This window comes from Nicotiana attenuata, chromosome 5 (genome assembly GCF_001879085.1).
Source record: "Nicotiana attenuata strain UT chromosome 5, NIATTr2, whole genome shotgun sequence".
NCBI classification, from domain to species: domain Eukaryota; kingdom Viridiplantae; phylum Streptophyta; class Magnoliopsida; order Solanales; family Solanaceae; genus Nicotiana; species Nicotiana attenuata.
In genome coordinates, this window is record NC_031993.1 from 22,983,133 (window position 1) to 23,006,846 (window position 23,714).

Sequence of the window (23,714 nt, forward strand, 5' to 3'; positions counted from 1 at the left end):
TTAAAGTCAAAGTGACTTTATACTCGTTTTGAAGATTAAAATCTTAGTGATTTTCTACTCCAATTTATTATTCGGTTTGAAGATTAAAAACTTCACCGTTTATTAAATTTGATTGTGTCACATATTACTCGGTTGGAAGATTAAAAAACTTCACCTTATTGATTTTGATTGTGTCAGATTGGTTTGAAGATTAAAAATTTCACCATTTATTCTGGCTCTGTCGTGATACATACAAGAGTTCATGTGGTTGGCTCTACATAGTAATAGGGGTGGTGAATACGAATCTCTTTTTGAAGAAATATTTTTGGAATATGAAATTATTCACCAAACGACCGCCCCTTAGGCACCGCAATCTAATGAAATTGCGGAAAGAAAGAATAGAACGTCAAATGAGACGATGAATGCCTAGTTGATAAGTTCTGGTTTACCCAAAATTTGTGAGGGGAAGCTATGCTTACAGCTAACTAAATACTCATTCGCGTTCCCCATAGCAAGATACAATCCATTCTATATGAAAAATGGAATGGAAGGAAGCCCACCTTAAATATTTTAAAGTGTGGGGGTACTTAGCTAAAGTGCAAGTTCCTAAACCCAAAGGGTAAAGATCGGACCGGACGTTATTGATTGCGTTTTCATAGGATATGCAACAAATAGTAAGGCATATCATTTTCTGGTTCATAAATCAGAAAATCCCGAATTCTTATTAATACAGTAATCAAATCAAATAATGTTGAATTCTTTGAGAATATTTATCCGTATAAAAAGGAATGTGATTCGTCTAGTAAAATATCTAAGCGGCCTTGGGAAGAAGAAAAGGAAAGTACACCTAATGAGGTGAATCCAAGACGTAGTAAATGTCAAAAGACAACTACTTCCAATAGATCAGATTTTCTGACATTCTTGTCAGAAAACGAGCTTCAAACTTTGGAAGAAGTTATGTCTTCCTCGGAAAGAAGCGTTCAATAGTGAGACAGAATCCATATTAAGTAACTATACTTGGGAGGTAATTGATCTTACTCTAGGGAACGAACCATTGGTTTCCAAATGGATTTTCAAGAGATGGCACTATTGAAAAATGTAAGGCAAGATTAGTTGTCAAAAAGTTTAGAAAACGAGAAGGTCTTGAGTATTGATATATACTCGCCGGTAACGAGGATTACATCTATTCGGATATTAATAGCGTTAGTCGCCGTGTATGACCTTGAAATCTATCAGATGGACGTAGAGACAACCTTCTTAAATGGAGATTTGGAGGAAAAAATTTATATGGAACAACCTGAAGGGTTCGTGATTCCTGGAAAAGAAAGAAGGTGTGTTGACTTGTTAAGTCACTTTACGGACTAAAATAAGCACCCAAACAATGGCATGTGAAAGTTGACTAGAAAATGTTGTCAAATGGTTTCAAACTAGTGTATTGACATTAAGAATACTCTAAATTATGTAGTCATTATTTGTTTATATATGGATTATAAATTGATAGTAAAGGCACATGAAACATGTGAAATGTGGGGGCATTTAGCTTATGCATAATAAAAGCTAATGTTAAGACGTGATGTATATATTATCTAGAAGAATTAGATGATATGATTCTTCGAACCCCACGAATCCTTAGGGATATTGATATGGTAGTCGGTGAATTCATTACTTGTTCAGTCTTAGTGATGACTAGTGATGAAACTATAAATTCGAAAGTTGTTTACGTGTCTTTCCAGAAATGATTTGTTCTTTCTTGAACATTTATAATGTTTAGCTCTTTTATGAAAGGGTGTAACCTGGAAGGCTGTGACTTTTCATGAAAAGTGTGTATGTATGTCTTGTATAAATATGATTGTTCATAAATGAACGTACTAATACGTTGGTCTATAATGAGGTGAACCAACCGATGAACATGACCAAAATCCATTGAAAGTTGGATTTGTTTCATAAATGAAGGTGCTATAATTTGCATATCATATGGACGTATGAATAAATAGCTTATAAATACTAAAAATGGCGGAGTGATTGCAAAATGTGTTATATATATTAAAAGGTTGTGGATACAACTGATGCCAATCCTTCCTGTTATTGTTCTAATATATTATTGCGACGTTAAGTGTAGTCAATAATCAAATATGAAATCGAAAGTCGAGACGTATTAGTCTACAACATAAGAAAGTTTACATTGAACTTTCATGACAATGAAACGAGTTTTGAAGTATTTGAAGTATACTCCAAATTATGCTTTGCACTAAAATAAGTATCTTTCGATAATAGAGAGGTATAGTGATGCAAATTAGATCACCGGTTCAACCGATTCTAAACAGTCGGTGGAGGAGCGATGTCTTGGAAATCGTTCAAACAAATATACATTGACCGCTCTACAGTGGAGGTTGAATTTATAGCATTAGAGAAGGCCGGTGAAGAAGCTGAATGGCTCCGAAATTTCTTGGAAGATATTCTATTTTGGCCCAAATCTTTGGCACCTATATGTATACATTGTGATAGTCAAACGACAATAGGAAGGGCTGGGAGCGTTATGTATAACGGAAAATTTTGTCATATATGCGAAGACATAGAACCGTTAGGCAACTACTCTCTAGGGGTATTATCATAATTGACTATGTAAAGTCAAGCGATAATGTGTTGGATCCACTTATGAAAGGCCTAACCAGAGAGGTAGTTGAAAGATCATCGAGGGGAATGTGACTATGGCCGAGGACAAGTCATTGTGGCGGTAACTCTACCTAGAAGACTGGAGATCCCAAGATCTTGGTTCAAGGAGCTCAAACAAAGTCACTAATGACGGTTCAACATTGTCAAATAAAATTTCTTTTTGGTCCATTCTCGTGATGAGACAATGTTCAGAACCAAGGATAAAGAGTTAAGACTTTTTAATGGTTTCTAAGTTTGATACAGGGTATATCAAATAGTGTATCTACGGGATAAACACGTTTAGGAATCACCTATGTAAGTGTGAAGTATAAGCCGCTTTAAGGAGAATTCTGTAAGGCCAGTTTTCTACGCACTTATGAACCAGGTGGTGTTCATGGCTGAAACGAACACAACAATAAGAACCAAAGACGGTTAAGAGTTGATTGTGTGACTTATAGTTGTCTAGGTATACACCAAAGCTCGACGGTTCAAAGATATCAATTCTACCGATTGACCGAGTATATCCGACATAAGTTCACTACGGAAAGTTCAAAGAGAAACCTACTTATCCAGATGCGATTAATCCTTACTTGCGAATCACACTGTATTTTCATGCATGTTTTTACACATATGCCCATTCCCCATTCATGTGGGGGATTGTTGCGTTTTTCTTTAAAGGGTGTGAATGGGAAATGGAAGAGGCACCTTTTGGATTGCACCTCTCCATCTCACCCTTCCTTTGTCTATAAATTTAGAGGCTTGACCTCATTTTTAAGATAGAGAAAAATTTGAAAATTTCTCTCCTCTTTTCTATTTTGTTGCATTATTTTCAAATAAATATAAGTGTCAAGTGTGATTTGCTCCGTCTGTTGAGTTCGCTGAAATTCTGTAATTTCGATTGCCAGTATTGCAGAATAGTTATTCCGTTCTATCCTGGTAGGAATTAATCCAAAACTTTGGGCAACAGTGAGGGGATTAAATTCCTTAAGGACATACAAGCAACTTGTGGGCTCAGAATTATTTTTTCTGTTTTATTTATTAAACTAATGTTTCTCTGCTTCTCTGATTTTCTGATTTTGAACACAGATAACCAACAAATTCTATGTACTGATGGTGAAACAATATTTATATAATCAAGTGACTTTAAACGTTATTAGATAACATGTTAAAATGACGACTAACATGCAATCATAAGTTAAAATTAGTTGATAGCATAAAATCCATTTTTATTATCAGTGTATACAACTTAAATCGAAATAAGAGAATTGGCCTTTCTTTTCTTTGGTCAAGTTCCATGATTATTAAAAACCATTCCTTTTGGTTATTAGTTGAATTTTAAAACCACTTTCTAAGTATTACAACGTATCTACTTGCCTAATTCGGTTCATTCATACTATACATTCACAAAAATATGTGAGATTGATATTGACTCTTTGTAATACAACTTTTTTTATATCGAATTATTCAGAAAAAGTAATATTGGGTAATTATATTTTCTTTTTTGCTCTTATCTATTATCTGAACATTTTGGTGTGGGGAGTATAGATTCGTGCAAACTCTCCTTGTGCTGGAGATATGATTTGATTTTGTGGTTCAATATAAACGTTATGTTAGTTATATAGTATTTTATATGAGAAATTATTAACAGATAAATCAGTACATAAATCACATTAGATCTTTATAGAGTTATTTTCTTCTATTCAAATTATAAGTAATAGTATGAGATCATTTCCTCATTTTGGTACTATCAAAGATGGACCAAATAATGTAAAAATGGCGTGGAATGATCATTTACTGAGCAACTTTTTAATATTTAATCGTCTTTTGAGATGTCATTGAAATATAATTACTTTTTAATGTGAAATTTTAGACCAAAATACCCTTAACTAAAACACAGCAAAATTGATACTTATATTTAAGTACATTCATTGGCATTTCAAATTTGCTATCTCCAAAAAATAAGAAAAGTGACTATATGGGAAGTGGTGTGAGATTCATATATTTAATATATGATAGGTTTCTTATGAGAATTTCAAACTTATTTTTAGGGATCTTTACACAAATAATCAGCTAGATTTACTGTTTATTTTTTTTACACGATATACATAATTTATACACTAATTTTATATGGTTAAATATACTCCTATATTATATATGAATTATACATATATTATAAATTTTTTAAGTATTTTTAATTTAATCGGTTGGATAAAATACTATTTGGTTAATTCTTCTTTTTAATAGTTCAATTCTTTGGGTTCACAAAGTAGATGGGGCCGAACCTCTTGTATTCTAATTTCAAGATAGTTGCCTTACCACCCCTTTTTTTTTCCGGCTTGTTTGGATAATTGTTACATGTCGTTTCATCATAAATCGTATTGTATTGTTTGATGTACAATATTTGAATAAATTATATCGTTTGCCGTCATTTCATGATGCCAAACACCAACAATATGAAGAGTAAACTTGCAATATTACTAAAAAATAATAGGAACATAGTAGAATTAATATATAAAAAAGTAGGGTAAAGGATAAAATATAATTATTTTATAATACGGAAGGGCAAGAAAGAAAGAAAAAAAGTAAGGTAATGATGACACCACACCAAATTCGTGGTTAGATAAAGTGATGCTTTTCATCGTTTTATAACAACGGATTTAACGATATAATATAATAAAATTTAAATAACAATCAAAAATATTATTGTATTTAAAGAATAATAAAATACAATAGGTAACAACCATAATTGATACTTTGGAGTTCGTCTTAGTTGCCTAGAGTCTTTCTGCACCCTATCAGGCTAAAAGATCAATAAAGATAAGTCCAAAATTATTGTTTCAAAAAATTGTCCAACTAGTACCAAAAAGGAGCTATCCAATTTTTTCGACATAAAATGTAGCAATTCTTTTGGTAAATACCTAGGGTTTCCTATAACAAACACAAAACCTAGGCCCTCCGACTACCAATTCATCATTGACAAAATGAATACTAAATTGTCCTCGTAGAAGTCCAAATTCATTAATATGGCTGGCCGGACCATCTTAGCAAATGCTTCTCTTAATAGTATACCAAATCATGTCATGCAATATAATTTCTTGCCTATCAAGATCTAAAAAAGCATTGACAAAATTCAAAAAAAGATTTATTGGGGTCTCCACGACCACCTCAAAAAAAACTACACCTTCTTTCTTGGGATACATTGACAAAAGATAAAAAGAATGGAGGTATTGGGATCCATGCGGCAAAAGACAAAAACCTAGTTGCCCTAGCAAGTCTATCATGGAGAATCCTTCACAATCCTCTTCTTCCTTGGTCTCAAACTCTCTCATCTCTCTATGGCACTTCAAAAAATCATAAACACACTTCTTTCATTTGGAAGAGTATTGTCAAGGGTTGGAAAATTTGTAACAAAGGGCTAAAATGGATCCCTCATCAAAATTCTTCCATGAATATTTGGGATTCCAACTGGATTCCTAAAGCCACTACCCTTAGGAATATCATAGAGGGACCCCTCCCATTATCCTCTATTAATCTTGGTATAAAGGACCTGCGGCTAGGTAACAAGTGGGATTTCTCAAAATTCCATTGNACAGTCTTTTTAACCATAGCTTAAATAATCCTAGTTCTTTTGATTGGGTCTGGAGTTCAAAATGTCCCAACAAAACTAAGTTTCTCATGTGGAAGTGCCTCCACAATAGGCTCCCTACTCGTCAGTATCTTCACCACATAGGCATAAACATTGACCCTATTTGCCCGGTTTGCAAAAAGGGGAAGAGACAATTGAGCACATTTTCTTGAAGTGTGACTCAGTTAGCTATTTCTGGTCATCGTTAGGAATTTACTTTCCCAGGTTAAAAACACTAGGGATTGGATACACCTGATTAGGAACATCAGTACTACTTCATCCCCCACCATCTTATCTTGGGAAAACTTATTTCCCTTTGTTATTTGGACTATTTGGTCAAATAGGAACAACAATAATCATAACAACTTGTCCCTGAAATATAATCACTCCCATGCAATTTCTCTAGCCCTAGAATATTATTATCTCACTACTAAGGAAGCTACAATAACATAATCTGTTGCTATTAAGGTTACCTGGAACAAACCTCCTCACAATTTCATAAAACTAAACATCGATGGTGCTTTCAACGACAATTCAAACATGGGAGGTTTGGAAGGTGTTTTTAGAAATCATAGAGGAGAGTGGATGCTGGGTTTCCAACATTCAAAACCTTCTTCATCCCCGCTACAATCTGAATTAGAAGCCTTAAAATTTGGACTCTTGACAGCCCTCCATCATGGTCTCTCACCACTAATAGTGGAAACTGATGCAACAGACCTCATTAAAGCTTTTCAATCAAATACTATGTCTTATACAACTATTATAACTGATTGCAGGTGGTTAATGCACCAGCTGAGGCACCCGATGATCATCCATAACTTCCGAGAAGGAAATAAGGTGGCCCATAAATTGGCCAAGGATGGACTCAAGCATGCAAGGAAAAAATAAGTTTTTGTTAATCCATTGCCCCTAGTACTAAATAACCTAGCAATGGATAAGAATGACTGTGTGTACTTGATCAAAAAACTTAGCTCTATTGTCCGTTTAAATTTAGTCGAAATGGGGAATGTAAATGTCCTCGAGGCTTGATCTACTTCTGCAGATGTTTCTGCTAGTACTATGTAATGTTTTATCTCTATTAAAATAAATATCTTTTATCCTACAAAAAAAAGAATTGTTATAACGAAACTTGGTGGAAGCTACAAATTATGCGGCTAAACTTTAAATGCATCGTAAATATTGGCTATTCTTTAAAAAGCGGCCCTAAAAGCGGCTATTCGTGCACTCCCGGGAAATGGAACCCCGATTTTAGTTTAGCGCATGAGCACCGTGCGTCTGAGCTAGTGAGGATAGTCAGTCATGGCAGTTGGGTTAGTTGTGTCCACAGCCTTCGTTTCGGCAACTCCAAAACCAAGTACCTTTTGGTACCAGTCTTCTGCAGAAAAGGTACAATTTTCACTACTATCCATCTTGGCTAGAACATTCTAGAAAATGATACCCCTCAATTGATAGAAACAAAATAGTCTATCTTTGTTTTGAGTAAAAAAAGGAAATTTTTAACATTGTAGTTTACCCACGCGAATTCATGATTTAATTTTGATCGGTTCAACCTTTATGTTATCCCAATTTATGTGACATACTTTACTTTTTAGTCTGTGTTTTCTATATTTAGAAACAATTTAACTTTAAATTTTACATTATAGAGATATTTATAGCCACACGCCTGTGACTTATTTGTTAAAATTGTAATGTTTTTCCACAAATTCTATGCTCGTGTAAGAAATACCGAGTCTATGTAGCATCCATCCCTGACTCTCATAACACCTTAGATATGATTAATAGTTTCATAATGTTGCCCTTACAAGGAAGTTGTATGCTGTGCTGATTGCAGACACCCTGGCGCAAGAAACAGGGAGGAAATATTAATCGACACAGTACTTATGCAGATTGTGCTTCACAGATACAGGGCTTAACTAGGAAAAAAATGCCTTTTGCTGCGGAAAGGCTTTTACTTGATATGAAATCTGAAGGTTTTATACCTGATAACTCTACCTTGTCAGCACTGATGCTATGCTATGCCAGTAATGGTTTATTTGTCAAAGCATTAGCTGCTTGGGATGAAATTTTAATCAGTTCATTTCTGCCAGATGTTCGTGTAATTTTAGAACTGATTGATATCTGTGGCTGCAATGGATATATAGATGTCGCTGTTAGAATATTGCATCAAATTAAGTTGAAAAATTCCGACCTGCTTCCTGATATTTATGCTCGGGTTATCTCTCGTTTTGGAATGAAAGGACAGCTTGAATTGATGGAAATTATGTTGAAACAGATGGTTTCCATGGGATTCCCTGTTGATTCTGCTACCGGAAATGCTTATGTTATATACTACAGCAATTTTGGTACGCTGAGTGAAATGGAAGTTGCATATGGCCGTCTTAAGATGTCAAGAATTCTTATAGAGGAAGAAGCGATCAGGTCAATCTCCTTGGCTTATCTCAAGAAAGAGAAGTTTTATAGTTTAGGTCAGTTTGTAAGAGATGTGGGCCTTTGTCGGAGAAATGTGGGAAATCTCCTATGGAACCTGTTACTTCTTTCTTATGCTGCCAACTTCAAAATGAAAAGTTTGCAGAGAGAATTTGTGAGAATGGTAGAAAGTGGTTTTTTTCCTGATCTTACTACTTTCAATATCAGAGCTTTGGCGTTTTCAAAAATGTCATTGTTTTGGGATCTGCATGTAACACTTGAACATATGAAGCATGAGAAGGTAGTTCCCGATCTTGTGACTTACGGTTCTGTTGTTGATGCGTACTTGGATAGAAGTCTGGGGCGAAATTTGGATTTTGCTTTACAGAAATTGAATACAAATGATTGTGTTACAATAGCAACAGAACCCCTTGTGTTTGAGGCCATGGGGAAAGGGGATTTCCACTTGAGCTCAGAGGCACGTTTGGAGTTCAGTAAGAAAAAGAATTGGACATATGAGGAGCTTATCACAATCTATCTCAAGAAATACGTCCGCCGTAATCAAATATTTTGGAACTACTGATGATGAATAGCATGATCTGGAAGTTCTGCGCAATTACATTGTGCGCAGTTATCTGAACAAGTAAGCATGCTCATCCTTGCTTACTGAATGCTAATTTAACTTCACGAATGTGAATAAGTAACCTCTGATATGTGAGACATTAATATCCACCTCAGACATGTTGCGAAGTATGCCATAATATGTGAAACAGATGAAACAATTTATTAAACATGATTTGATCCTAACAAGATTGGAATATTTTATTCTATATCTGTCTCTCTCTCTCTCTCTCTCTCTCTCTCTCTAGTTCTTCAGATACTCTGGTACAAGTGTTTTATCGGCCACTGGCTGCAGCTCCCTGTTCACTGATTTTATCAGAAAGGATATAACTGGAAGCTGCTGTTTACAATTCTTTCTTTTTCTTTTTTCTCTTTTCTTTAGATCGTCATTTGTGCTTTTCCTTTGCCACATTCTTGTCCAGCTCATTTCAGTTAGTTCACCTGAGTGTCACAATTTAGTTGCTTGGTTACTGTTCTCTGTTCTAATTCCATAGTTTGCTTAAACTCTTTGTTCTTGCCGTTGCTTTTTGCCCGTGGTGCAGCAGATACCTAAGCTAACAGAAAATCAAATGGACACTAAAGATTAGTAACCTGAAAGAAGACAAACTCCAGCAGGTATGTGGAAGGGCAGTTCTGTGACATATATATATGGACACAAAATCTGCCTGTCTATTAGGTGGACTTACACCTGAGTATTAGTAACACCTAAAAAGTGAATACATGGAAGAAGGAGATATGATGCTTTAAGCATTATCAAAAGGAGATATGATGTCTTAAGTCTTATTTTAAGAACGGTTATGTCCATTTCTGTCCTGGAATTTTACAAAAGATGTGGTATGCATCAACAATATGGAAGTAAAGAATACTTCTTTCTATGATGTGTATTTAAGTGCATTCATTATCCTTGGGCAGAAAGAGAATTCTCTGCAAAAGAAAGATATTATACCTTGATATACCAACAACAGCTACAACTACAACTATGCGTCAATACTAATCTAGTTGGGGATATTATTCTTCACTATCTATATCGTGCTCAATTTAAACTGATATCAATCTAGTATTTGAAAAGAGGGTAAAAGGAATTTTTGGGAAGGGCGGGTTGTGTATGTGTGTGTGTGTATTGGGGTGGGGGGGGGGGGGGTTGGAGGAGAGTAAAATATCAGAGTGGGCGGATAAACAAATCTTGGATTTCCGAAGAATTCTTGGGTGTCCTTCGGAAGTTTCGAGGAGAGGAGAATATAACTCTCTTATGAGATACAACAAAAATGGTGTGAAGCTAGCAGTGGAAGACATTTTGAGGTTGAAACCATAAAAGATGAGGGAGTTAATGAATTTGGAATGCTCTATCAATTATGATTCACTTAGGAAATATTTAGAGTGGGAGGAGGCAAGAGATACTTGAGGAGAGTGTAGAGAGTCTTATGAACTTTAAGATAATTTCATGCAATGTGAGAGGGGTAAATGACCCGAGCAGTGGGGCCATCACCTAGGTGGAATTGAGGGGATAGACAACAGGGCAGTAATGTATACAAGAAATAAAACGGGAGAAGTTACCCGCATAAGATATCAGGTGCATGTGGAGAAGGAGATAGGTGAGAAAAGAAATGATTCCAACTGTGAGCTGGCTAAATTTTGGTGTTATGGGATGGGGAGAAGTTGGAATATAGGAAAAAGAGGAATTTCTCCACTACAGTAGTCTTTATAAGTATAGGCAGCATATTCGAGAGGCTTTGTGGGAGTCTATGGGCCAATAAATGAGTGGTCAAAATAGAGTTTAGAGAAGAAAATATCTGAGTTGTTGTCAGAAGGGGATGTACCATGAGTTATAGGTGGAATTTCAATATGATAAGGTTTGCGAAGCAAAGTGAGATGTTAGACATTCTTTATCGTAATGGAGGAATTCTTGGATTTTATCAATTGTCACCAACTTGTTAACCTTCAGGTGCCAAATTTACTTGGTCAGAGCTAATGAGGACAGGAAATCCCTATTCCTTAATTTTTATAGTGTTTCTCATACCACATGACCTTTCTTATATTGGATCTTAACGGAAAAGAACTTTAACTAAAGCAAACGGAGACATGGTGTCAGAAGTCTGTCAATATTTATGAACATAGTTTAGTTAAAGCATCAATTTCTTTTTGCAGAAATAAATAACAACTGGAAGCTGGATGAAACCAGCCGTCTTTAACTATATCCTAGAAGATGAACTAAATTAAAGAAATCACTTGTGGTATCTTTGGTGTCAACATCATCTTGCCAATATCTTGGCTCTTCCAGCCTCTTTGAATTTTGAATATTCTTGTTATCCACTTGATGTTGCATCTGATGAAAAGGGGTTGGTTGAGCGGCTTTTACTGCTATCATATCCTGAAATTACCTGCAAAAAATCATGACTTGTTATGTGTTTGAAGGTTTCTTCTTCAGGGTTGGTATGCCAATCAACATCGCTAACATTCTTCCGCCTGTAGCATTTTCATGCTATTTTCTTGAAGTTGAAACTGTTTTTAATTTGTTAAAAGATTTGATAACTTTATCAAAAAAGATGTTCTTATTACTCTTAGCCTTCTAGTTCACTTACTTGAGAGCTAGATCGACTTTCAGTAGATGGAGTTTTTGGGCTGCTTCCAAAAGGCATTTGTGGCATTGCTTCTTCAGCGAGTAAACGTAACCTGTTAAGTTCAGGCAACACAACAGTGCCAAGGTCTGGTCGATCTTTACGCCTGAGTTCGGCACACTTGAGTGCTAACTTGGCAAACGTCAAAGCCTCTTCAACAGGCCAGTCAGGAACTGCCGGATCAAGCATCTCAGTAAAAGTGCCTTTCTCAATTGCCCTCTCAACATGGTGGGTCAAACCCATTGGAGGTCTGGCTGTAATTATTTGGAGGAGCATTATTCCAAACGAGTATATATCAGATTTTGTTCCCAACATCCCAGTTTGTTGATATTCAGGGTCTATGTAACAAAATGTTCCTGCTGTTGATGTCATTCGATACTGTGTCACGGAGTCAGCTACAGAAGGGGGGACGAGCCTAGCTAAACCAACATCACTGATCTTGCTTACATAATTGCGGTCAAGCAAAATGTTGCCAGGTTTCAGATCCCGGTGCACTAGAGGTTCTGGCTTGGTCTGGTGAAGAAAAAGGAGGCTTGTACCTACTTCTGCAGCTATACGGAATCTTAGTTGCCAAGGAAGAACTGGAGTGTTTCCTCTTCGGAAGAGGCGATCATCTAAGCTCCCATTGGCCATGTACTCATACACCAGGCAGCCAAATTCAGGGCAGGCTCCAAGTAGAAGAACCATATTTGGATGCCTTATGCAGCTTAGAACTTCAACCTGCATCAGAGCAAATGAAAAGGGGCATGAGAAAATCTAAACTTTTTGGGACTACAGTATGACTGATTGGATTTTGTTGGTATTGCTTTTCTTGGGGGGAGGGTGGTGGTGGTGGTGGTGGTGTGGCGTGGTGAATATTGTATTATATGCAAGTAGAGAGACTCTGTAGTTCCTAATTCTCACATTTTGTTTGTTGAGCTCTGAGTAGTTTCGTCGAAGAAGGACACACATTTAATAAGATGCTTAGTGGTCGTGAACCATGATGCTAGAATTCTACAGCACGACATTTATATTCTATTTTCTGCAAGATAAACAGCTCACATATGTTCCCTAATTGTGTTCACACAGTTACTTTCCTTTACCAAAGGAAGGATTCCTCTATTCACATACCTCTTGCTGAAACTGTGACCTTCCTTGAGCTGCGTCAGGACGAAGAACCTTAATTGCAACCTGCGTGTGATCCAAGTAACACTTATATACCGGCCCGTATCCACCTTCCCCAATTTTACGAGATGCTGCAAAGTTTTCCGTTGCTGCTTCAATCTCCTCTATTGTATACTTACGGTAGCGGCAATCACTTTGTGCAAGGGCATCTAATACCTTCTTCTTCTCTTCAGCTTCTTTTAGTGCCCTCCTTTCTGCAGTGATTCTTCTCTGTGCCTCCCGTTCGGCGATCCTCTGTGCCTCTTCTGCAGCTTCAAGGGCTGCCTTGCACTTAGCCTTTTCTTTCTCTGCAATGGCCAGTGCTGCTTCCTCGGCTAATCGTGCCTCTTCTAATCTTTGTTCTTCTTCTACTTTCCAGCGGTGAAGTTCCAATGCCTGCATGAATAAACTTAGGCTAGATTCCAGTATGCAAGAGAGGTACTTTCCAACATATTCTGGTACACTAATGTACTATACTTTGATACAAAGTACCATTTTGGTGTGACATCAGAATTTTTCACCACCTCAAATTAATACCTTATGCTTTGCTGAAAGTGCCTCCTTGCATGCTGTGCTGTACATGTCCATGGTCTGCTTGAGCTCCTGCTTGAGTCTTCTCATCTCTGCTTCAATGTCTTCCTACATTAGAGAAAAATGTTTATCATGAATCTTCTGTATTTGGTGGTTATAGTTGTAAAAGAAACCTTTCGCTCTCACAGCTTTAGTGAAACATAGGAAAGCTTAAATAACAAAAGCACCATAAGAAAAGAAAGTGATGAAATGCATTTTCTAGTAGCATGAGGAGGATAACTTCCAGCAAAAAACTTTTGACCAAGATGAGTTAAAGTTATAAAACTGATTTTGTGCTTGGTTAAAATTTTTAAAGTTTGTTGCACCATATTTATTTTCCTATATTTTTCTTGGAGTTATTTTGTTAAACTTAGATTGCTTGTGTGATAATTGTATCTAGTGTGTCTTCACAGATTTTGCAGATATTACTGTAACTTGGGACATACCAGGTTGTTGGTTGATCCATTGGCACTGTCGAAAGAATTTGATGAAAAGGCATTAACTTCAGATAACCTGGTTGCTGAGAATGATGATCCAAAGCTTAATCTGCTATCTGTTTCTGAGCTGTTTGAAAGTCGAGGAGCAGAAAATCTATTATCTGTGTCTGAGCTGTTTGAAAGCCGAGGGGGAAGACCCAAATCGTAACTGTCAGAGGAGATTGGAAATGTACGATCTGAGCTTGGACGATTAGAGCTCACAAATGATATGTCAGATTCTGCCACTGAGAGGTCTCCATATGATCTGTTTACAGGTTTACCTCTGTTGAATGGGGACCTGTTGAAAGAGAGACATAAAAGTTGAGTTGTTCTATGCTAATCAACCCTTTCGAGTAGTAAATTTTGCAGTTCCTCTTATATACTGCATAAAGTATTGTCCCTTTCCTGATTGTCTGAAAAACTTACTTGATGAAATCTGAATCTTCAGTTGAACTTCGTGGTGCGTACGGTGACCTATCAGCCATACTTCCTGTTGAAATAGGACAGGTTAAACCTCTTTTAACAATATTATTGTTTTATTGACAGAAATTAATGCAATACGCTAGTGGAAAGCAGACCTCTTGAGTCGTTGCTGGGTGCATAACGTGCCTCAATGAAGCCAAGCTTAGCACCAAGAGAGGAGCTGGTCTGATTCTGCAGCAGGGAAGGGGGTGGATTGGGGACAGGAGCAGATGCATTACGTATTGATAGAACTTTGCCTTTGGCGATCACATAAACTGTACAAAAGCCAGGTGCAATTTTGGAGACAGAGCTTGGAACGTCCAACGTCTTGAATCTTCTGAGTCTAAGTGTTGTAAGTAGCCAGATATGGAATAGTGCAATATTTGTGAATACTACAGCTTATTGGGAACAATAAAAAGTACCTGTTAACGAAACCATTCCTTGATGCAGCTCCCATCACCAGATTCTCTGTGATATTGGCTGCAACATAGTCACTTATGGAGTTTGCTATGTCCATGCCTTCAATCACAACTTCATTGACGTGGATCTATGACAAAGGGAGAAACACTGATTCAGAAAATGGAAGTACGTTTGCAAGAACGCGATGAAGAATGAGTAAGAAATAGCAGACACTTACATTCTTGCGGTTGCAGAAGCAACGAAAGGGTAAGAACAATTCCTTTGCTTGACTATCAGGATCACTTCTATATACTCTGGGAGTTCCGTCATTAACATCTGAAAAATAAACGTTGTTCCAGTTACATAAAAAATGCTTTGAACGTATCCATATTTTCTTTTCTTTGGAGGTAGTGGATAGAATGGAATGCACGGTTGAAGCTTGTGGCGGATGTAGGTTTTGAACAAGGTTCAGCTAAACCCAGTATTTTCGATATAGAGCATAGATATATATGTAAAAAATCAGTGAAGTTTTAACAAATATTAAATTATGAGTTCAATAAGTTCTGTGCTTAGAACTTTATAAATTGAAACTATCAAGTTTAAATCTTGGATCCGTCATTTTTTAAGCCAAGACAGAGACCTCTTATCAACTAAAACTACTTCATTGCATTTTCTATGGAGAAATGTACTTCCATTTTGAAGTTGCTGTTCCAATATTTGGGAAGAATTAAATCTGGGTTACATTTCATGGCAACTCACTCATTAAGTTGTTCTGTAGACAAGGACAGAGGCGGATCCAAGATTTAGAGGCTGCGGGTGTCACAAAATTTTGAGCGTAGACATGCTACAATTTACATGTCTAATAGGGTATAAAGTTAATCGGTTTGGTCTATTTGAGTTTCGGTTCGGGTTATTCGTCTTTGAAGTTAATATAGACAAATCGATCGAGCAGAAATTACGTAATTCGTATAATAACTTGGAAAAGAAGCATAAAATTCAATTGGATTATGCATTTTGTATCAGAAAAAAAGGCTCGTTATCAATTTTAATTAGATACTCAAGGCAAAAGTTTATACTAATAAGAACTCTAAACATTAAAATCGAAGCAAGTTTACGGACATATTTCATATTAACTCACTCAATATTATTATCCTAATTTAGAGCAATATGACAATAAAATAAATTTTCATCCTTGATTATAACAGTAACTTATTCAAGGATTTCTATATTTTTTGGTTTCTCCAAATAGATTTACCGAAATTATGCTCCTGGAGAAAAATATTAATTTTTTTTATTGTCTATTGACAAATCATGGAGGATAAATCATGAAGGAGTTGGGAAAGCGCAACAGTGGGTTGTTTTTTTACTAGGAAAGAATAAATTTTTGAAAGAAAAAGATATTTAAAATTATGTTTAAAGAAAAAAAGGAGAAAAGAAATTTCAAAATAAACTAATAAACAAAGAAAAAGTCAGTAGGAAGAGTACTAATAAACAACAAACAAGAAAGAGCAATTAAGGAAAAAGAAGAGAAACAAAGGAGTAAACATCCTCCCATATTTATAGGAGTCTTATAGCCTGTTTGGCCAAGCTTCTCAAGAGGCCAAAAGTGCTTTTTTTCCTAAAAGCACTTTTTTCCCCTAACTTGAGATGTTTGGCCAAGCTTTTTTGAGGAAAAAAGTGCTTTTGGGAAGAAGCAGAAGCAGTTTCTGAGAAGCAGAAAAAAGTAACTTCTTCCCAAAAGCAGAAGCAGAAGCAGTTTTGACTTTTCTTCTTACCAAAAATGCCCTTAACAAAATATAGTATATACCAAATAATCGTTAAACCTAATACGTAGGATATTAATGTATAAATATTTCTTCTTATTTTTAGGATAGCTTTCTAATATATAGTGACTTTAGCGGTGAATGCTTTTATATTTGTTGAAATATATTTAACTTATATTAAAAGAATTAAGTACTTTTTATTTTTATTTTCATATTTTACTTAAATAAAATGAAAAGATTTAATTATTGCATGTAATAACAAACTTTTGAGATTATTTATTTACTTATAATATTAAGTCTAAAGTAAATATATTCATGTCCTTATTCGTAATTTGATACTTAAAAGCACTTTCTGAAAAGCTTGGCCAAACACAAATTATTGCTCAAAAGTGCTTTTCAGAGTAATTAGCCAAACACAAACTGCTTCTCTCCAAAAGTACTTTTTTCAAAAGCACTTCTCAAAATAAGCTGATTTCTCCAGCTTGGCCAAACAGGCTATTAAATGCACCAAACAAAACTTCTAAGAAAAATATGCAATGCCGGATTCGAACACGCGCCAAAACGGTGGAATGAGTGAGCATTGCCAGTGGCACCTTGAGTAACTTTGTTAATGGGGGTGCCACTTAATATATTTGTACCATTCTTTCTGTATATACATGCATGTATACATAGTACTGCATAGTCTCAGCCAAAGCTTGCGGGTGGTGTACCACCTCATCCCTTACACGTAGATCCGCCCCTGGACAAGAATATAATGAAACATTTCATCCGAAAACACTCCTTCCATTCCCGTTCCTTTATACATAACAATATTTCCTTATTAGTTCGTTCTATAAATGAATGTCACCTTATATATTTGGAAACACTTTAACTTTAAACTTCTTATTTTACTTTTAGTGTTGTGCTTTTGTAGCCACATACATCTCTTAGCATCAGGGGCGGCTCAATGGAGTCGGTGGCCTAAAGCTAAGTTTTAATAAGAGGATTAAGCTTATTTAATAAAACATTTTGTATGTCTTCTTGTTTGAAGTTTATTCTTTTAGATTTTTAAGATAAAAAGTTGTTCATATTTTTATAATCAATTTCTTATGATATTTCTTTTTCATTTGACAATTTAACCAATCAAAAATTTTGTTAAATAAATTTTTTATATACATTTCATGTTTAATTTTAATTAGCTAAGCGTATCTATAGAGGCCCTTAAAGGATAAAAATATTGTAGAAAGAGTTGAAACAAAATTGATTCAAGTAATTGGAGAAGAAGCAAGTAACTGCTAATTTAATTATCTATTTTTTTCATCATAATTACCTCAACCATAAAATATTCAACTATGTGATTAATGATAGGATCAATTTGTTGGGCCCTAAAGCTTATACTTTTGGGGGTTAAGTCGGCACTGCTTGCTATATTTAGGTTGACTAGTTCCAAAAGTTTTTCATTCTTTTGTTATTTGCCCCTGTCAATTACACTACATAAATTAAGATAGAGGGAGCACCATTTAACAGAAGAGAGAATTCATGAAAAATTTAAAATGGACGAGAAAAGATCTGAATGGATTGCCCCGACAAATAAATTCCAAATTAGAGCTAGAATTATAACCTCATTAACTATTTGGCTTTCAAGAACAATGTGAATATGATTAAACTCATAAAGGAGGAGAATAAAAAATCACAAAATTAACAATATGATTAAAATTGCTCGACATTTGAAGAGAAACAATATGCAATTAGCTGTGCATGGTTTGCATGTGATTACGTGCAAACATAGAAGAACCCTACATCCCCTTCAAACTACAGCTAGCACAGGAAATGGAATTAACCTTAGGTAAAAACTTATTAAACTAACAAATATTCTATGCATACTTTTGGATAGCATCAATTATACATCAACCAAAAAGAACGCAATTAATCTTCTCCTCAACCCCACAAAATTAAGGAGAAAAGCTTTAGAAAAACAACATTATCTCCTGAAAATAAATAAGATTTTCATAAAGGTAAAAAAGAGGCAGAAGAAAAAAAAAAAAGAAAAGAAAACCTGCATTAGGAAGGGAATTAGAAGGTCTGAGTTTAACATGGAGAAGAGTAACAGTTTTGCCTTTGCCAAGAAGATTATCAACTGCCCATTTTAATGCATATTGGCTTCCTTTATCTTTGTCTATTGCTACAACTGTTGCCTTTTCTTCCCCCTTTTTCTCTCCGCTACTGCTCTTTTGGCTCATCATCATAATATAATCTCTTCAACTAATTAATTCAGAAAAAAATCTATTCTTGTTGTTTCTCTCTTTTCCCTTCCCTTTCTTCAAGATATATATCAAGGGACCCTTTTTAGGTCCCACGTTCCTTTGTGATTTCCCTTTGTTTAGTTTTTCTTTCTTTCTTCTCCTTTTCTCTTCTATGAGAGAATCAAAATCTTTTAAATTTGTCTCTCTGTATTTACTTTTTAGAAATATGTGCATATATACACACATAAACATCTAAATGTGTATATCTATTTCTTTTGGAGGCTCTAGCAGATTTACCCATTTATCAAGCTCGTCCAGAAATTTGTTTCACATGTTGTTAACTATATTTATTTATTTATTTATTTTAGATTCTGAGTTTCTGGGATTATCTTTAAAGATTGACTTGAGAAGACGTGGCATCAAAAATTTCGAGAGGGATTTTTTTTTTCTATTTTTTTTACCTCTAAAGAAAAAGAATGAGAAATAGTTTGCGGGATTCGTCGATTTTATTTTCCAAATTAAAAGGTTCAATAGCATAGAACCGAAAATACGCGAGAATTTAATTACAAGATCCAGAGATGTTACTATTATGTCATATAGTTCACAAAAAAATTTAAGGTTAAATTACAATAATCATTCCTATATCTCTTTTATTTAGTTGTTTATATACTAGTACTAGTATTTTATTACAATCCGCTGAGTCATGAGCAAAGGCGTCTCAGTAAAACTCGTGGCCTAAAGCCAAATTTTAATAAGGGGTCATAATTTTTGTATAGTTATCTTGTAAAATATAGTATTAATATTATATTGATTTCTTTTTGTTTTCTTTTTTATTTTATCTATAGTATATTTATCTTATAAAATATAATATTAATATTCACATTGGTAAGAAAATTCAAGTTAATAAGATGTTAGCCACTTATTTATAATTCGTTACCTTGAATTTTATTGTAGAAAACATTATTTATCAATATGAAGATTTTAGTATCTTAATTCAAAGTTCTAAAATATTTCTATTGTTAAAAAATAGATAGTCTTTCTTTCTATAAGAAATTTGTATTGTTAATTTCTATTTTTTTTTCCGTTTTTCTATAAACTTCAATATTGTCTAAGTGAAAATAAGATAGTAAATCCACAATTAAATATATTTTTGGGGCTCCAAAATTTAGGGGGCCTAAAGCAAATGCTTTACTAGCCTCCCCTTTAGCCACCCCTGGTCATGAGATCACACATAAAAAATTATATCATCACAGCTTTGCAGTTTGCTAATAGTCTTAGGCCTCATTTGTTTGCACTTAATGAAGGTCTGAATCTTAATCATTCAGATCTCAAACATTAAGTGCGTTTGTTTTTAAAGTCTGAATCTTAATCATTCAGATCTTAATCATTACGTGTGTTTGTCTTTTACTTCACAACCACTTAATGGGTCTGAATAGGTCTGTATGATCAAGATCTAAAACAATGACTTAATTTCATTAAGATGCTCTCATCCACATTCATTAGTAAATGCCGCCACCGCCTACCATTATCAACTACCACCATGCCACCCGCCACCACCACCATACTCAACCACCATCACCACCATTTCTCAACCACACACCTATCCACCTCAACTACCACAGCTTACCAGCCCATCACCATTAACAACCATAGCAGGCACTGCGCACCATTATAAACTACCACCACCCACCAACATCTTCCTCAATCACAACCACAACTACAACCACAACCACCACTATCACCCACCATTATTAACTATCACCACCGACCACCACCATTCTCTATCATAATTGCCATCGCTGCCTATCACCACTAGCTACTATGCACCACTACCATAAATCAAAACCACCACCAACCACCATTTTTAGTCCGCATTCACAAGCACCACCATTAGCCACCACCACCAAATACCATATTTAAAAAAAATATAGTTTATTGATAAAATATCATATTAATTAGTATTTTATTTGAATTTTATGTTTACTATAAATAAAGATAAATTTTATACATTCAGATAATTAAAAATAAATAGTCTTAATCATTTAGTATACATATATTAATACACAACTTAATATTCTGTTGTGTATTCAGATTCATATATTTTAATCTTGATACATATCTTGATATTTATACGTGCATTCAGATTTAGATGTCTTAATCTTAAAAAAAAACGAGGCTCAGTAAAGTCTTCAAGCCAATTGGCATCACCATCCATTTGCACTTTGAGTTTCTTCAATATTAATGCTAACATGTGCCGATTACTTGGAAAGAGTAAAAGTACTTATTATACACTCGAAGTGTAAAATTTTGAACTCTCGTAAAAATTGTGTCTGCATAATATGTGACAAAAGGATAATAAATTAATTTGAAAATCCAAAGCTTTCTTAGGAGGGCAGCTAAGTGGTGGTGTTTGTGAAACAATTATTTTTAACTACTACTACTACTTAGTAAAAGATAATATAAAGGAAGATAGTATTAAACATATATAAGAAAATGAAAATGAAAAATAGGAGTTTCTGGTTACCGAAGTATTATTGCCGTGAATATGGTAGAGTGCATTTAGCATGGAGGAAAATTGGTTTACTCATCGAGTAAAGGGAGACTTACCTTTTTGTATTGCAACTTTAGTTAGAATATTCTGTACAAATAGTATGTATTATGGGCTTCATCTGACAGGAAAAGAATTGTACCAATGTGTTTTTGCTACAGAAACCTGCTACAATAATGCTGCGAAAGTTCAATACAAGCAATTAAGTTTCCTTTTAACTTGAGTAGTTGAGCAAAATGAGTGGAGGTGGACAAACAGCCATATAAGGTTTTGAGACCACATCATATGTCAAAAGAACTCAGGGGCTAAAAAGTTACCCACACTCGATGTTAACATCAACTTAATGAATACCTGACACGTGTCTTTAATTATCACTCCTAGCACTAAATCGTATTTCTTACTCATTTTCACCTTAATTTATGACCTAACTATAGTAAATTAATATGGTTTGATGTATCCGATCACGAGGTTGGTTGGTAGATACAATAGTCTTCGTCCTGGTTCTCTGCTTGTCTTCCATCATCACTACTTGCGATACAAAGAAATAACCTTTCATAAGCGGCAGCCATTTTTGTAGCAGTAAACAAGTTCAAACCTCTCTCCCTAGCAACTCTCCCTTTCTGCTGCAGAATTTCCTTTCCGTCCTCCCAAACCTCATATAAAGCTTTCTTCAATTCCCCAACTGTAGGTGCAAATGTATACCCCATCTCTTTGCTAACAATGATAGAACCCGTAAAACTAGCAAGTTTTGTCGCCATTACTGGCTTACCAACTAGGTTTGCTTCCAACGGGACCTGATCCAAACCTTGAGCTCTTAAAGTCGGGTGTACAAATACATCTATGGCATTATAGAAGCCTGCCAGTCGTTCTCTTTCTAATGGTCCCAAAACCATCACATTTGATCCGAGCTCTTTGTATCGATCACCCCACGGACCATTTCCAGCAATTAGAACAATGACACTGTCCCTGAATGTTGAGTTCTCCTTGAAAATTTGTTTTAAGGCTTCAAACATTAAAGGGTGTCCTTTATCTTTAACCAACCTCCCAGCTAACCCTAGGATTATGGACGACCTCGATTTATCTGCTCTGATACCAAGTTTTAACCTAAAATCATTGCCCATTGAAACGTCAGGCTTGAATATCTCCTCATTGACACCATTTAGAATGATATGCACACGTTCTTCTGGGATCATATAGATCCTTTTAAGTACATCTCCTACATGATCACTTGTGGCAACATGGTGAGCATAATATTGAAAAAACTTTACCTCTTCAACAACCTTCATCATTTTACCAGCAAATGCAGATGATTGTGAATCTTCAGGATTTCGTACGAGTTCCTGTATAATATCAGAATGTATGGTCTCGTAAGCAATTCCATGCCAGCTAACCGCAAGATTATTCAAGTTATTAGGTCTAGTAAGCCTGAGCCCTACACTCTCCGTATGAATCACATCAAACGGCCTTGATGCAGTTGCGCTTTCTGTTAGAAATTGCTTCCAAGCAACAATTTGGTCCATAGATCCAGAACCCATAGGTCTCGAGAAGTGAAAATGGAGATTGCTCATATTAAAGTATGACGATAAGCTGGTGGAGGATGAAGACGATATTGTGAAGATATGTATCTCGTGCCCACGTTTGGCTAACGCGAGATAGAGTGTCAGCGCGTGTCGCTCCATTCCTCCTGCCTGATTTTTTTCTGGCCATTTCTTGACAAAGAGAGCAACTTTAAGGAGTCTTTTAGGTGGTTTTGATGGGTAGACAAGATTGTTCCAAGCTTTTGGGTATTTAAGGAGATTAATTGGTCCATTTTCTTTGTTCATTTGGACATGGTTTAGTTCTGTCATCTGGACATGATGACAATAGCCATAGCCAATGAAATAAGACCAGTAGAGGAGAGGAATGGATGATAAGGCAGAGAGAAAAACAAGAATGCAGCTAGAAGATCGGAAACTACTTGAAAAAGTGGTTTGATGTTTTGCCATTGACAGTCTAATATCAAGAAGAAGAAAATGGAGTAAAGGATATATAATCTTGGTGTATAGTAAGGAAGCAGGAAGAAATTAAAGTACCATCAGTAGATCAAGCATGATTTTCGGAAATGAGATTTTTTAACATTAAGTTTATATCTTTGTTTCAGATCTAACACGGAGTTGCACATGATTATGAGTTAGTTCAAAATATGTAATACTAAATTAATACTCACAGATATCTAGAAATACTCTATTTAAGT

At 35.3% G+C, this 23,714-nt stretch overlaps 3 protein-coding genes and 1 long non-coding RNA gene across 5 annotated transcripts; 2 read left to right on the plus strand and 2 right to left on the minus strand.

The window, feature by feature from the left end:
* Nucleotides 7,468-14,109, plus strand: LOC109225496 (pentatricopeptide repeat-containing protein At3g42630). Of its 2 annotated transcripts, none has more exons than XM_019390174.1 (3): nt 7,468-7,642; nt 8,088-9,305; nt 14,025-14,109. In XM_019390174.1, the coding sequence occupies exons 1-2, from the start codon at nt 7,556-7,558 to the stop codon at nt 9,243-9,245; spliced, it is 1,245 nt and encodes a 414-aa protein (XP_019245719.1). In that variant the 5' UTR covers nt 7,468-7,555; the 3' UTR covers nt 9,246-9,305; nt 14,025-14,109. The 2 variants fall into 2 exon arrangements, with proteins under 2 accessions (XP_019245719.1, XP_019245720.1); XM_019390175.1 differs by having other exon boundaries at nt 14,012-14,093.
* LOC109225493 (U-box domain-containing protein 35-like) lies at nt 11,326-19,202 on the minus strand. The gene is made up of 10 exons (XM_019390172.1): nt 18,747-19,202; nt 15,187-15,284; nt 14,972-15,096; nt 14,666-14,883; nt 14,514-14,577; nt 14,058-14,385; nt 13,579-13,680; nt 13,009-13,437; nt 11,863-12,618; nt 11,326-11,661 (listed from the first exon to the last, which is right to left on the minus strand). Exons 1-10 carry the CDS (start codon nt 18,934-18,936, stop codon nt 11,587-11,589), a joined length of 2,385 nt encoding a protein of 794 aa, XP_019245717.1. The 5' UTR covers nt 18,937-19,202; the 3' UTR covers nt 11,326-11,586.
* Nucleotides 14,775-15,508, plus strand: LOC109225497. The gene is made up of 3 exons (XR_002067929.1): nt 14,775-14,901; nt 15,000-15,215; nt 15,360-15,508. It is a non-coding gene; the product is annotated as an uncharacterized LOC109225497 (long non-coding RNA).
* Nucleotides 21,745-23,595, minus strand: LOC109225494. Its single transcript, XM_019390173.1, has one exon. The coding sequence runs from the start codon at nt 23,464-23,466 to the stop codon at nt 21,943-21,945; it is 1,524 nt and encodes a 507-aa protein (XP_019245718.1). The 5' UTR covers nt 23,467-23,595; the 3' UTR covers nt 21,745-21,942.

Bases quoted from the DNA above. Each gene is read 5' to 3' on its own strand.
- LOC109225496 (XM_019390174.1), top strand. From the start codon at position 7,556: ATGGCAGTTGGGTTAGTTGTGTCCACAGCCTTCGTTTCGGCAACTCCA. The intron at 7,643-8,087 runs GTACAATTTTCA...TGCTGATTGCAG, and splicing joins ACCAGTCTTCTGCAGAAAAG to ACACCCTGGCGCAAGAAACA.
- LOC109225493 (XM_019390172.1), bottom strand. From the start codon at position 18,936: ATGATGATGAGCCAAAAGAGCAGTAGCGGAGAGAAAAAGGGGGAAGAA. The intron at 14,578-14,665 runs GTCTGCTTTCCA...CTATTTCAACAG, and splicing joins ACCCAGCAACGACTCAAGAG to GAAGTATGGCTGATAGGTCA. The intron at 11,662-11,862 runs GTAAGTGAACTA...GATTTTTTGCAG, and splicing joins AAAGTCGATCTAGCTCTCAA to GTAATTTCAGGATATGATAG.
- LOC109225494 (XM_019390173.1), bottom strand. From the start codon at position 23,466: ATGGCAAAACATCAAACCACTTTTTCAAGTAGTTTCCGATCTTCTAGC.